General features: G+C 37.0%; 1 protein-coding gene and 1 pseudogene across 3 annotated transcripts in view; both read right to left on the reverse strand.

The window, feature by feature from the left end:
- Window positions 1-15499, reverse strand: part of SLC12A2 (solute carrier family 12 member 2) — a 106690-nt gene that overhangs the window by 71465 nt on the left and 19726 nt on the right. For all 3 annotated transcript variants that reach the window (XM_023196915.3, XM_023196899.3, XM_023196907.3), the window contains exons 2-4: window positions 3466-3585; window positions 2130-2205; window positions 1735-1830 (exon numbers count right to left, since the gene is read on the reverse strand). In XM_023196915.3, coding sequence (XP_023052683.1) covers window positions 1735-1830; window positions 2130-2205; window positions 3466-3585 — 292 coding nt within the window. The remainder of the gene's footprint in view (window positions 1-1734; window positions 1831-2129; window positions 2206-3465; window positions 3586-15499) is intronic.
- On the reverse strand, window positions 5044-6552 carry LOC111529911 (annotated as a pseudogene).

The raw sequence follows: 15499 nt of genomic DNA on the forward strand, positions 1-15499 counted from the left end.
ATAGATAGATAGATAGATAGATAGATAGATAGATAGATAGATAGATAGATAGATATGTAAACTACCAATGGTATTGAAAAATGAAATGGCTTTTTGGTCACAATCTTGCAAAATCTCTACCTTCCAAAAGTCTGATTCAAATGGGGGAAAAGTGGGAAGTTAATGTTGCCAGTGGCTTCATGCCCCATTCCTTTTGAGGCTCACAGCCTAGATTCTAAGGTCTGAGGAAAAGGATAAATTATTTGATGATTTGCTGATACCCTACAAATACATAACAGCCCAGTCCATTTCTCTCCCCACTTTCATTCCCCAGTTGTGGCAGAGAGAAATGACACATGGAGTACCCAGTTCACGAGAAGCCAAAAAGTATCTCTCAGTACTATCTGACTAACTCTGCTGAACATATCCGCATCATATATCCCAATATAGCTCAATCCAGGCTAACAGAAGCATAAAACTTCAGTCAACAGTGGTGCATGCTCAGCATAGTCATAATCATATTGATACAAGATACCAGCCTCCAAGGGTCTTAGTGATTTGGATCCTCTGGTGTCTAAAATATATAAAGACGATGGTGAAAAATCAAAAGCTCAATCTGGTTCTCTCTCTCTTTTCCTCCCACACCCAAATACTTGATGCAGGTAAAATGGAAATTGTGTTATATAATGTCAAACAGGGATATTCAAAACAGTTGAGGCAGATGAAATAGATCTTTTCTCAGTTGATTTGCTACCATGACTTTACATGTGCTGGCAGACATTCTGTCTCCTTTCTCCAGGGATCTTCTTACTCTGACTGAGGAATTTTGATTTGGAAAATGGAATTCTTTTCTTCTTGTTTTCAGGGATCCTGATTCCATTCTCCTGTACTCTTTTAGGTCCTCTTCCTAGGGAGGGTAAAAATCTCACAAGGCAGATCTTATAGACTCTAGGAGAGGTCTCATAGTGCCCACAGAAAGCTAGACTTGAAAGTATGAATTTAAAGTCCCAGGGCCAGGTGCAGTGGCTTACATTTGTAATCCCAGCACTTTGGGAGGTCAAGGCAGGCAAATCACCTGAGGTCAGGAGTTCAAGCCCAGGCTGGCCAACATGGCAAAACCCTGTCTGTACTAAAAATACAAAATTCAGCTGGGCATGGTGGTACATGTCTGTAATCCTAGCTACTCAGAAAGCTGAGGCAGAAGAATCACTTAAACCTGGGAGGCAGAGGTTGCACTGAGCCAAGATCACGCCACTGCACTCCAGCCTGGGTGACAGAGTGAGACTCCATCTCCAAATTAATTAATTAATTAATTTACAGTACCAGGTATAGCTCACACAATGCTATCAGATCATGGGGAAGGTATACTGCCTCAGTTTCCCTCAATAGGGGATGGAGGTGGGGAATGAGGTTACTCCATTACAAAGTTGAATAAATGCCAGGAGCATGTTGCTGAATGATCCAAGGGCAAGCCTTGGAGGAGGCAATTAAGAAGCAGCCCAGTGGATAAGAGACCAAAGTAGATGCTCCATTCTTGCTACGAGACACTCTGAGTAACTTAAAGCATACATACATGAGTTGATATAAAATTTTACATTGAAATATACTAGTCTGGAAGTACTCAGTAGCAACTTTCCTGTCTATATAGACTTAATATGTTGCTTCAGTTAAAGTAAAAAATAATTAAAAATACAATTTAGATTTCTGTTTAGTAAGAGTAATCTGATGACGACGATACAAAAAGATTCAATTTACCTCCTCTTACAAATCCATTAGTTGCTATTGCTGAAGTAGACAATCCTGTGATAGTTGTCACAACAGTGGCCATCATTATTACAAGGACTGATAGACCTTTAAGGAGAAAAAAAAGATCGTGAGAATACTTACACTCTTGTTGAAGCCTGTCGTTACCTAAAACTGGTTGGTCTAAGAATGCTGAATTTACATTTTAAGTTATAAATTACCCAATTTTGATCTCATTTTAGAAAAACCAAATCAGAATTATAAAAAAAGGAACATTAAGACAACAATCTGATATACAGGAAAACATAGTTCAAAATGACCCTAATTTCTTGAGTTTTATGAGGTTAAGAGCTCAGACACAGTTATTTTGCTTATTCTCAAATCAAGCAGGATATAACTTCACTTACCTATTCCAGCTTGACCCACAATCCATGACAATCTAATGAAGAGCATCACACCCCAAATGTTTAACATACAACGTACCTAAGAGGGAAAAAGAGGCCACGTCACAGAGGAAGAAGAATAATCAAACATTATATAGTAAGCATTAAACCAGCCAAAGTAGAAGGACATGCATAGTTTTAAATCTAACTACTACTCCACCCTTTTCTTTAACAGTTTTTTATAAAGAGCTTAATAAGAGCTTACTTTTGAGCTAATATAAACACAGTGTAACATATGAGAGTGTGTATGAAAATAAATGCACTCATCACAATTGTGTGAAGCAGCAGAAGCAACAGAACAAGATACAAGAAATATTTCAAAAATTCAGCCCTTTAAAAAAGTAGTGCACATTCCCTTTTATCAATACAAGTTTAACTTTTGCTTATTCTTTTATAACATCCTAATTTCATGATTTCTTCAGCAGATTTAAGTATTACATAATATTTGTCAATACAAAATGCCAAGTGTTCATGTTTTAAAATTTTAATTATTTGTAAAAGTTTCCTCTATTTTCACTTTTATTTACTAAGTTCATACATAGAACATAGTCTTCTAAAACACTAAAATCTAAGAATAAGCAAACAATACAGTAACCTGCAGCTTCACATTCACCTTATGGATTAGGCAATAAAATTACTACTAGAACTGTGATTTTTTTTCCCTCTATTTCTCCCTGAAATTCCAATACAACCCCTATTAAGTGCTTCCAAAGTCCCAATGAGAAGGCAATCTAGCCTATTTTAGTCAGATCGTTAGTGCCTATTCAAACACAGAAAAACAGAAGAAAATCTGAACCTTAACCACCTAAAACTATGCAGCAAAGTGAATTCAACACTTAAGTATTTCTCCTGTATTCCTTTCTTGCTTGTTAACTTCTATACACTTCTCCTCAAAACATAATGGGGGTAGTATAAAAGGAAGTAGGCATATTTCAGCTCTATTCCCTGCTCAGCCTTCTTGATTCTGATGCTCCCAATTTGATAGTCTTCATACTTAATTTCTGAAAAGTGACAGTGCACGAGAATTGCAAGAGGCAATGAAATATAATTTAATACCATCAGTAACACATTATATAGAATCAAGAATAATTTGGCAAAATAAATGGCATATCTCCTTTGCTGAATTTAATATCCAAAAGCAAAGGAGATACAAGCTATTAATTTGGTTTTCCACAGCACTCAGATAAGACAGTTAACAAAGAGAAAAAAAGAGTTCTCTTGAGAACTGATAAGAAAATTATGAAGATTTTATAACCAACAGATATGCTGTAACTATAAAATTAAGTCTATATATACATACTAATACACCCTTGATCCAGCCAAACTTCACGACTCCTTTACTTTCCGCAGTATATGTGACCACAGCATCTCTGGTTGGAGTACTTTCTTCCCCATTTGCAAAGCCATCCTCAAACGGTTCCTGGTTATAAAAACAAATATGGATTATGCTTAACATTTAAAATTTAAAATCACTTGATAAAAACAAACATAACTAAACACATCTAACCATATTTAAGAGGGCATAGTACAGATTTCCAAGAATCAAGCGTTTCCAAATATTTTACCCCAGGAAAGGACAAAGCAATAAGCTAGAAGAAAACCTTAATTACTGAGATTTCTTAAAATTTAAGTCTCCCCATGACAGTAAATCCATTTTAATAATTCCAAATTCTAGCTACACTTTTCATAGTGTCTGGAGGAAATAACGATTCCTGTTTGCTAATTACAGGGTAGCAATTCAGACCTCATCTCTCAAGTCACAAATTTATATCACCTAGTTGCCAACAGTCCTACAACTGAAATTTCATCATTAACAATTTAAAACTCTTCTTCATCACCAATGAATATGGTTTTTTTATAGTCCATGACAGCAGGAATCCCACGGATACCAAGATTCCTTCACAGTTCCTCTCTTTACTCATTCCTTGTCTGCAGTGACTCAGTGCTCTTCATTGCTTTCCCTTGTAGTTTTTGTCGGATTCAGATATGTACTGGTTGACACAATGAATTTGACAACTAGTGTTTCCTTTTTAGGTGTTTAGTTTCACATCTGATTCCATAATTCTTTGTTCTCTAACTTCTCTTTCTCTTTCAGTGCTTCTTGAGTTTGTTCTATCCCAACATATGACACATTTTCAAAGCAGTAACCGAGCCTTAAAAAGGTCATGAAAGGAAAGGGGAGATGGTTTAGGAAATAGATGTTCTGGGTTTAGAATTAACTCTCTAACACCATCCTGTGGTTCTTCCTCTACCCACATCTAAAGAGCAGAGAACATAATATGGCTATATTTCAGATGTTCTTTAAATGCAGAAGAACCAACTAAATTTTTAAAACATGTTTTCAGTATTTCATATCCTTTAGTGAATTCTCTCTCTCCATATATATATATACATATATTTTTAACAGAAATGAGATGCAGCAAGTTCTGTGCTACCACAGTACAAAATCTACATGATAATCGAAACTCTCTTTTCCGTTAACCAACATCTGTCAGCCAAATAGATTCACTCAATTCCATTTAATGCAATATTGCCATATGCTTTATTAAAGTACTATTAACCTAGATTAGCTCTTAGATTCCATATTTACATGTTAATTACTGTTAATTCTTTGATTTTTGAAGCAATAGAATTAAAAGCCAGGTACAATAATTGTGTGTATATATATAGTTTTAATAAAGGTGGTTTTATTATAAAATTCTAAAAATGTAAAGTACAGTCATGAGAATATTGCATAATAAGTAGAAACATATCTTCATACTGCAAATAATCACACAGCAGATTTTATATTGTCCATGGAATTAATACTTAAAAAAATTCTTTTTAGTTAAGAAGAGTCTTCAGAGCACCATTATTTTAATAGAAGTTATTCTGCGTATCAGAGTTCATCTTCGGTCTTTTTCCTGTGGCAAGTGCAAGGGAAGAGGTCGTTCTCCGTCTGTGGTTCTACACCCTTTTCATGCCCTTTCAGATTTGGGGCTCACTCACTTGTAAATTGGCATATTCCTGGAAAAGTCTGAAATAATAATAGAATATGTTATTATCCATGAGATTATTTCTTGCAAATTCTTGTCTGGCTTTTGCTATCTTTTTGGCCTTTTCATCATCATCTTTTGCCCATTTAAGTTTTTCTAGCAGATCGCTCAGGTTGCTCTTAACTGGAATGCAGTGTTTCTACGGCTGCAGCTCATTGTAAAAACGTTCATAGTAGATGGAGTCTTGCTTCACCACAGCACTGTCACCAACTAGTAAATATGGCAGGTGATGAGCTGCTATGGTGCCATCGATATTTATTTGATACTTATGCTTGAAGAAATAAAAAAATGAAATGTGTTTCACAATGGGACCACACAGACTTTCATCATGTTTAAAGAGGAAAAAGTTGGTGAAAGCAGCGTCTATGAGTTCCGGGTGTTTTCTACGGAGTTTAACCAGCTCAAGTCTCTCTTTGTGACTGTCTTGCCCTCTCCAGACAGCTGTGGAGTTTTTTCCCAGGGAGGATCCACGTTAGCTTGTACAGACATCATATCCAGACTTACCCAGCCCATGGTTTCGAGAACAGTCAGTCAAGTCTTAGGTGGGCATCACGATATCCTTGGAATCTGTGGAGCCACATCAGGAAAAGATCGCATGGATGTTTGAACTGGATTTCTTTTTTTCCAAAGCAAAGGCCAGTCTGCCAAATTAACAAAGAACTCCGTATCTGGCATCTTCATCTTTCTAGTCAAAGAAAGTAGTATGGCATCCACGAAAATTCTAAAACCTCCGTGTTCACCGTGAGTCTTGATACAAACTTTGTTACCTTTTAAGGTGTAGTGACACAGGTTCTTCCTCTGTCCAAATCTTTTTGGGATTTCTACTGCAATCTTTTCTGGATCCACAGTAGGGAAATGTGCCAGATCTCTCTGAATCTAAGCGATGGTTTCCGGGCGAGCAGTTCATCCCCCATAGCCAGGCTGCACTATTCTGCAAAGGACAGTCACAATTCTCATGGAAAACTGGCCCTTTTAAAATACATGGGGATTTGGCCACATTTTAACCTTGGAATTTAACTTCCACCTTTAGATTTTTGTAGCTTGCACACATTCTGTATCTTACTATGAAGGACCCATCCTTTTGGTCTAAAACCTGGACTCTAACTCTAGTGAATTGCTCCTCTGGTGCTGAGACTTTCACCTGGAAGACTTTTTCACCTGGAGAAGACGTGAAGTTATTCCCTGATGTATCCACTGTCTGAATATAGAAATAGCGGGTGGGAAGGACGACGTCTGCTTTTACCCCAGGTCTCCATATTTCGCTCTTCTCTTGGCTCAGCTGCCTTTCTCCGCCCAGTGAGTGCTGGAAGTGTCCCCAGAAAGAAGCAATAAAGCAGCAAAACGCTAAACATTTACAAGATGGACTCTCGAAATGATCCATGGATAAAAGGAGAAGTGTAAGAGGTGGACAGAAGCAGCCGAGGCTTTGGCAGGGGCACACCAGCCGATCGCAGCGACTCCAAAAGGTGCTGCCTGGCACGCAAGGCAGGTGCGTGGGTCTCTGCCGCCCCAGGACAATCACAGCCTGTGCCCCAGCACGCCTGGGTAAGGGTTGCCAGGAGTTCTGCTGACCCGGCCAAGAACCGCTCTGCTCCTCTTTCTCAGGACAATGATGAACTTAATTAAGTACTTTTTTAAAAAAAATTTTTTTATTATACTTTAAGTTCTAGGGTACATGTGCATAACGTGCAGGTTTGTTACATATGTATACTTGTGCCATGTTGGTGTGCTGCACCCATCAACTCGTCAGCACCCATCAATTCATCATTTATATCATGTATAACTCCCAATGCAATCCCTCCCCCCTCCCCCCTCCCCCCATGACAGGCCCCAGTGTGTGATGTTCCCCGTCCCGAGTCCAAGTGATCTCATTGTTCAGTTCCCACCTATGAGTGAGAACATGCGGTGTTTGGTTTTCTCTTCTTGTGATAGTTTGCTAAGAATGATGGTTTCCAGCTGCATCCTTTTTTATGGCTGCATAGTATTCCATGGTGTATATGTGCCACATTTTCTTAATCCAGTCTGTCACTGATGGACATTTGGGTTAATTCCAAGTCTTTGCTATTGTGAATAGTGCCACAATAAACATATGTGTGCATGTGTCTTTATAGCAGCATGATTTATAATCCTTTGGGTATATACCCAGGAGTGGGATGGCTGGGTCATATGCTACATCTAGTTCTAGATCCTTGAGGAATTGCCATACTGTTTTCCATAATGGTTGAACTAGTTTACAATCCCACCAACAGTGTAAAAGTGTTCCTATTTCTCCACATCCTCTCCAACACCTGTTGTTTCCTGACTTTTTAATGATTGCCATTCTAACTGGTGTGAGATGGTATCTCATTGTGGTTTTGATTTGCATTTCTCTGATGGCGAGTGATGACGAGCATTTTTTCATGTGTCTGTTGGCTGTATGAATGTCTTCTTTTGAGAAATATCTGTTCATATCCTTTCCCCACTTTTTGATGGGGTTGTTTTTTTCTTGTATATTTGTTTGAGTTCTTTGGAGATTCTGGATATTAGCCCTTTGTCAGATGAGTAGATTGCAAAAATTTTCTCCCATTCTGTAGGTTGCCTGTTCACTCTGATGGAAGTTTCTTTTGCTGTGCAGAAGCTCTTTAGTTTAATTAGATCCCAATGCCATCCCCATCAAGCTACCAATGAGTTTCTTCACAGAATTGGAAAAAACTGCTTTAAAGTTCATATGGAACCAAAAAAGGGCCCGCATTGCCAAGACAATCCTAAGTCAAAAGGACAAAGCTGGAGGCGTCACGCTACCTGACTTCAAACTATACTACAAGGCTACAGTAACCAAAATAGCATGGTACTGGTACCAAAACAGAGATATAGACCAATGGAACAGAACAGAGTCCTCAGAAATAATACCACACATCTACAGCCATCTGATCTTTGACAAACCTGAGAGAAACAAGAAATGGGGAAAGGATTCCCTATTTAATAAATGGTGCTGGGAAAATTGGCTAGCCATAAGTAGAAAGCTGAAACTGGATCCTTTCCTTACTCCTTATACGAAGATTAATTCAAGATGGATTAGAGACTTAAAAATTAAGTACATTTTTTGAAAATTATTTTAACTAGGCTTTGTAATGGTGAGAAAAATAATTAAATTTTTAATTAATCCTCGTGTTTTCATTAATAGACATAGCTATAACTTCAGCTATGTGAAATACATGGAAAATGAGTTAAGATAACCAGAAATTCAAATATGAAGTTTAATGTTAAACATTTATGACAGTAGTTCATACATTTTTCAAAAGAGATCCTAAAAGACATTAAATATTTTCCTTACAGCACACAGTTTCATAACTATTATCAACCTATGATTATTTTACTATACTATAAAAAGGATGCCCCCAGGCTTACAGAAAATGGAACCAACCCCATTAAAATTTAAAATTACCCCAAATTTGCAATTGTTTTTAAACTTTATTAAGCTTTATTGAGATATAACTCAAATATCACACAATTCACTAGTTTAAAGTGTACAAGTTAATCATTTTTAGTGTACCTACAAAGTTGTACTCTTATTCCCAGCATCACTACAATAAATTTTGGAATATTTTTATCATCCCAAAAAGAAATACCTCAATTTCCCCTTCCTTCAGCCCCTGCCAATCACCAACCATTTTCTGTCTCTATGAATTTGCCTATTCTGACATTTCATATAAAGGGACTCACACAATATGTGGGCTTTATGTGTGGCTTCTTTCACTTAGCATGTTTTCAGGGTTCATTCACGTTATAACATGTATCAGTACTTCACTCCTTTTTATTGCCAGATAATATTCCATAGTATGGATATGCCATTTTTTTTTAATTAATCAGTTGGACATTTGGGCTGGTTCTACTTTTTGGCTATTATGAATAATGCCACCAAGAACAGCTGTCTAAAGTTTTTGGGTGAAAATATGTTCTCATTTATCTTGAGCATATACCTAGGAGTGGAATTGCTGGATCACAATATAATTCTTGAAGTGACTACTTCTGGTCATTTTTCTCATCTCTTCCTTTGTATGAGATTGCAAACTGTCACTTCCCATTTCAGCAAATACGCCTGCCTATTGTTAGCCCTCTTCCTACTTAAAATGAAGATGCCTATTATTCTTCTGCTTGCTGGTATGAACCTAGAAACCAGTAATGGTTAAAGTTGAAGTTGTTAGAAGTATGCATAAACCAGCCAACAAACATATGAAAAAATGTTCATCATCATTGGTCATTAGAGAAATGTAAATCAAAACCACAATGAGATACCATCTCACACCAGTTAGAATGGTGATCATTAAAAAGTCAGGAAACAACAGATGCTGAAGAGGACGTGGAGAAATTACACTGTTGGTGAAAGTGTAAATTAGTTCAACCATTGTGGAAGACAGTATGGCGATTCCTCCAGGATCTAGAACCAGAGACCATTTGACCCAGCAATCCCATTACTGGGGATATACTCAAAGGATTATAAATCATTCCACTATAAAGACACATGCACACGTGTGTTTACTGCAGCACTATTCACAATAGCAAAGTCTTGGATCCAACCCAAATTTCCATCAATGATAGACTGGATAAAGAAAATGTGGCACATATACACCATAGAATACTATGCAGCCATAAAAAAGGATGAGTTCATGTCCTTTGCAGGGACATGAATGAAGCTGGAAACCATCATTCTTAGCAAACTATCACAAGAACAGAAAACCAAACCACTGCATGTTCTCACTCATAAGTGGGAGATGAACAATGACAACACATGGACACAGGGAGGGGGGCATCACACACTGGGGCCTGTTGGGGGGTGGAGGGGTAGGGGAGGGATAGCAGTAGGAGAAATGCCTAATGTAGGTGATGGGTTGATGGGTGAAGCAAACCACCATGGCACACGTATACCTATGTAACAAAACTGCACATTCTGCACATGTATCCCAGAACTTAAAGTATAATTAAAAAATAAGAAGTATGCATAAACAGTAAAATAAAAAAATATGACTAGGTGCCTGTGGAGCTCAATCACAGTAACAACCCACCTCAGCTGTACTTCTACGACTATTTAATGTGTTTCAGGCAGCACAGTCACGGACAATCCCAAATAATAAGAAATGACTCTGAATAGGGATCGATGATTCAACTGTTCAATTATTCAAATAAAGTCAGAAAAAGGAAGTCTGCCAGTTAATTCAACGAACTTTAAAGAGGAGTTCCTTAGCTTTCACCATAGAATACTTAGTGCTCTTCAGTTTTTTAATGAAAGTAGACTTTAAAATATATAACCTCCAAGTATTACAAGAAAATATAATGTCTATAATATACACAAAAAAGGCATCTCTCTTCCCATCTACGTTAAAAGAAAACTAAAGTTGTATGTACTTAGTATGCTAATTTTTCCAAGGCTAAGATTTCATGTGGGTGTCTTTTTAACAATGCAAAAGTATGCAGGCATCCAAAAATTTTTGCTGTGGGTGTTTACCAGAATTCCAACTCAAAGTTGAAGAGCTAGCAATAATTTTGCAACTAGCTTTCCATCATACTACACACAACTATGTTATAAGAACAAAGTAAAATTTTCCAGTATTTTATTTTAAAATAAAGGTATGTCCACACAAAATAAAAAATGTATCTTCCCTATCATCTTCTGGCAGATCTATTTTTGAAAGTGTTTTAGTTATCTCTAAAATACAATTCAAAAGTCTAAAGCAAATAACTTTTTATTTGTAGTTCAATTAGTAGACTTAAATATAATTGGGTTAATAATTAGATTAATTTCCTGAAATACCAGGAAACCAAAGTGGAAGATACATTTTTTGTTTCTTTAAATTCGTTTCAGAGAAATAAGAGAATTAGCAGGTATGGTATTTGGCCCACAAAAAAAAAAAAAAAAATTTTAATTTAAAAAGTATAAAAACTGTATAATCAAGGAGGTCCAAGTGTGCAATTATGAACTATAAATGATGCTGATACAAAGGTACATAAAAATCTTCACTCCACCTGCCATTTTCACAGAAATGATAGATTTTTGGTTTTTACTGTATATTCCACATTAATGGATAAACACAAATTGGCAACATAAATGATTTTATGGGTAATGTTATATTAAACGAAGCTGCCCAAATTTAGTACTATTCCAGAAAATAATCTTTCAAAAAGTAGCATTATGAATATTTGAAGTCTCCCAGCAGGGACTGGTAGGAGAGAGAAAAACAGGGGGAAGAAAGGAAGAGATAAAGGAAACAATGGAAGATCCAGATATTTAGGCCCTCAGTAATCAAAAAGGAAAAGATTCAGTTGAACATGTTGAATTTGAGGAGCTATGAGACAATTAGAGTTCTATCCAGCAGTTAAAAAATGTATGACTGGAACCTAGGAGAGGAGCCAGGGATAAAAAGCTACTAGGTAAAGAAGCTATACAAACAGACGAAAAGAAAAACAGAAAACATAGAAAGCTGAACACTTTTCTGAGTATGTGGAAAATACAAAAAAAAGATGGAAAATCTGGTCTCCATGGTCATTACTTCTTTGCAGGATGTAGAGAAAAGGATAATTTTTACACTATGGATGATCTCTTCTCTCCCTAGTATATTCAAATTTCCACCTCAACTTGATCATTCCCTTTCCTTTAATCACAGTTAACTTTTTACTGCACTCTGACTCTAGCCAAAGTTTCTAATAGTGCAGCACATTCTTAAATGCAAACCAACCTGGCTTCCCCTCACCACAACATCAAAATCGTTTTGTTAAGACATCCAATGACTTCTCGGCTGCTAAATCTAATGTGTATTTTTCAGTCCCTGTCTCACTGAACTCCTACAGTAGCATCTGACACTGTTAGCCACTCCCTTCCTTGAAACAACACACTCTTCTACCCAGCAATTAAGTGGTAGGAGTTCCTTTAGCACTTGGTCCTATACCCCTCTCCCTTGCTCATGCTGTTATTTTCTATGGTTATCATACCAGACTCATAGCTTTAAATATCATGTATACGTGTTAAGTCATAAGTGATGGCTTAGGTTCAGTCCTCCTTTGTAAGTTTCAGCCCTGGATATAAAACACTGATCTTACCACTTAGGATGTTTCATTACATTTACTACTCTAATCCTCAACAAAAGATAAAAAGAACTTCTCAATGTACTATAAACAGTGACTTCTGTCAAAATGGAGAGGGAAATAATTTTTCTCTTTGGATCTAGTTTTAAATTCCTGATGGTTTCATTGAAAACACTTAAGTCCATTTTCCAAACGATAGAATTCCACATATTATAATGAGTCAAGACTATTTTAGGTATCTATTTTTAGGTATCTATTTCCCTCATTCCTTTGTTCCCAACTGTGCAGAAGCTAAGGGCTTCTAACATGGTCCTCATAAAAAGGACAGCAGAAGTTCTGCACTGGATAGCTCCAGAGGAGATTTTTAAAATTCTGTACTTTGTAGAAATATCTCCCAGGGTATGCAGCATCTATGAAACTGCTATACAGGATTGTTATAAACAGCTGTACAAGACTACCTTTAAAGAAGAATTGCTATAGTGTCCAGAAAATCCATCTGAGAAAGCAAACTTTTCTTTTTTTTTTTGAGATGGAGTCTTGCTCTGTCGCCCAGGCTAGAGTGCAATGGTGCAATCTTGGCTCACTGCAACCTCTGCCTCCTGGGTTCAAGTGATTCTCCGCCTCAGCCTCCCAAGTAGCTGGGATTACAGGCACCTGCCACCACGTCCAGTTTATTTTGTATTTTTAGTAGAGACAGGTTTCACCATGTTGGCCTGGCTGGTCTCAAACTTTCCTGACCTCAAGTGATCCGCCCACCTGGGTCTCCCAAAGTGCCGGGATTACAGGTATAAGCCACCGCACCCAGATTCAAATGTTTTAAGTATGAAATTGTGTACTAGATAGAGTTGTGTTATTTAACTTTGGAAGTTTATTTGGAGGCTATTCTGGTAGAGATGGTAGGTAAAATAGGCCAATCATTCGGTTTCTACATTATCTAGGATTTTTTTCCAATTAAACAATCCCCACTAGCGGCTCGAGCTAGCATCTCCTTTTAATCAATGTTCCAGGTCAAACTAGGTTCTTTCTTTCCTTAGATATTTTCCCACTGCAACCTCTGGACCCCTGGGTTTACATGTGCATCCATGCCTTTTTCACGAAGCCTTGAAAAATAGTGTTATCCCAAGGAATTCTTTTGACCTGTCATAAATATGTTTTTACCACACATAGTACATTTTGACATGATTAAAGAAAAGGCAAATACTAGTCTGTCGTAGAAGTGACATTCCTATATTTTTCCATAGACCACTTTCCTATTTAATTTTCCTTGAATTTCAAAATACCCCACCAAACTCTTATCTTTTAAGTTAGGTAATTGAGGGTTCCAACTAAAATACTTAATTTGACATAATGTTCTTTTGCTGAAATACTGGTTTTAAAGTATTTTCTCCTGAGGGACTTTTGGTTTGCCTTTCCCTCTGCCTGTTAAATGCACTTTGAAGATGGCTGCCTCTTTCTCATCCTGTAGGTCTTAGTTTAAAGGCAGCCTTCTCCTTTCTAAAACACCTAACATATTGTTTCTTCTTAGTCCCGTTTATTTCCTTTGTGACACATATCATACTCTGTAATTATCTTTTATATGTACTTGGTGTTTTGTAATCTATGCATTCCCTCAGTAAGTATTAAAATGGAAGGTCCACAACAGCACAGATCTTTCCTGTCATTTTTATCAAAGATACGGTAAATGAATATTGAGCTTTCATGAGGAATCTGTTTTCCAAATAATGTCCTGAAATAGTAGAGTGAAATGAGTGTCTGTTCTCAAGTCAGAGATAGGCTCAAATCCCAGCTCTGCTACTCACTAGCAATGTGTGCTTTGGCAAGTTATTTAATCCCTCTGGTTCTCAGTTCCAACGTATGCGAAATGGGGATATTACCCACTCAATACTGTCTGAGAAGACGAAGTGAGAAAATACAATAATTGTACAGAACACAAAAACTCTCCTATGTTCCTGGTGAGAATACAAACTGTTAAAACAATTTTGAAAGAAAAGCTTGGGCATATTTTCAAGTTGAAAAAATGCATACCTTTATCCCAGCAATTCTACTTCTCAGCATATCCTTAGAGATATACAATACTTCTATGAAGCAAGATACTTGTATAAAAACATTTATATCAGCACTGTTTAAAATTGCCAAAAACTAGAAACATCACAAACATCCTTAACTGTAGAATAAAGAAATTGTAGTATATTCATCCAATCGAAGATAAATAGCAATTGAATGAATTGCGGAGTGGGCATAGTGGCTCATGCCTGTAATCCCAGCACTTCGGGAGGCCAAGACTGGTGGACTGTTTGAGCTCAGGAGTTCAATACCAGCTTGGGCAACAAGGCAAAACCCCATTTCAATAAATACAAAAAAAACACAACAGTTAGCCAGGCATGGTGGCACGTGCCTGTAGTCCCAGCAACTTGGGAGGCTGAGGCCAGAGGATCACTTGAGCCCAGGAGGTTGAGGCTGCACTGAGCCGTGGTCACACCACAGCACTCCAGCCTGGGCAACAGAGTGAGACTGTCTCAAAATAAGAAAAAAAAAAAAGAGTGAATCACAAAAAGACACAGTATAAATAAATGAGTGTCACAAAATAAGAGTGAACAAAAGATGTCAGATTGAAAATATGCTATACGATTCCATTTATATAAATTTTTAAAGCAGGAAAAACTAGACTAATAGTCTTCAGGAATACATAAAGGTGACAAAAATCATTAAAAAAACAGTAACACCAATACCCAAAGAAGTGATCACCATAAGTCAGGGCAGTGGCTATTTTGTGGAGGAATTAGAAGGGGGTGCACACAGAATTTCTAGGATGCCAGCAACATTCTATTTCTTGATCTGGGTGGTGATTACATAGATGTTCATTTGATAACTTATGTTATACATTTATATTTTATGTTCTTTTTAGATTCCCAATAAAAAATACTTTTAAAACATTGAGAAAATGTGTTAAATGTTTAGTACACTGCCTGACAACAGAGTTAGCGCTCAATGAATTTTAGCTGTTATTAAAAACAAATAGGCAATCTACTATTGCAACTGCCCATACTGTGAGCTTAAAACTGGATGTTGAAAAAAATACATAAAAATAAATACCGTAAAACATTACTAATCTAGACGCTACTACATAGCTTCTTATAATTTGATCTTGGCAAAGTTTAAGATTACCTCTAAAAGACCTTTAAAAAAAGGACTTTCGCATACAAATACGAAATCACCATTCCGCATGGTGGTGTTAAAGGATTT

Source organism: Piliocolobus tephrosceles, chromosome 4 (assembly GCF_002776525.5).
Source record: "Piliocolobus tephrosceles isolate RC106 chromosome 4, ASM277652v3, whole genome shotgun sequence".
Taxonomy (NCBI): Eukaryota; Metazoa; Chordata; class Mammalia; order Primates; family Cercopithecidae; genus Piliocolobus; species Piliocolobus tephrosceles.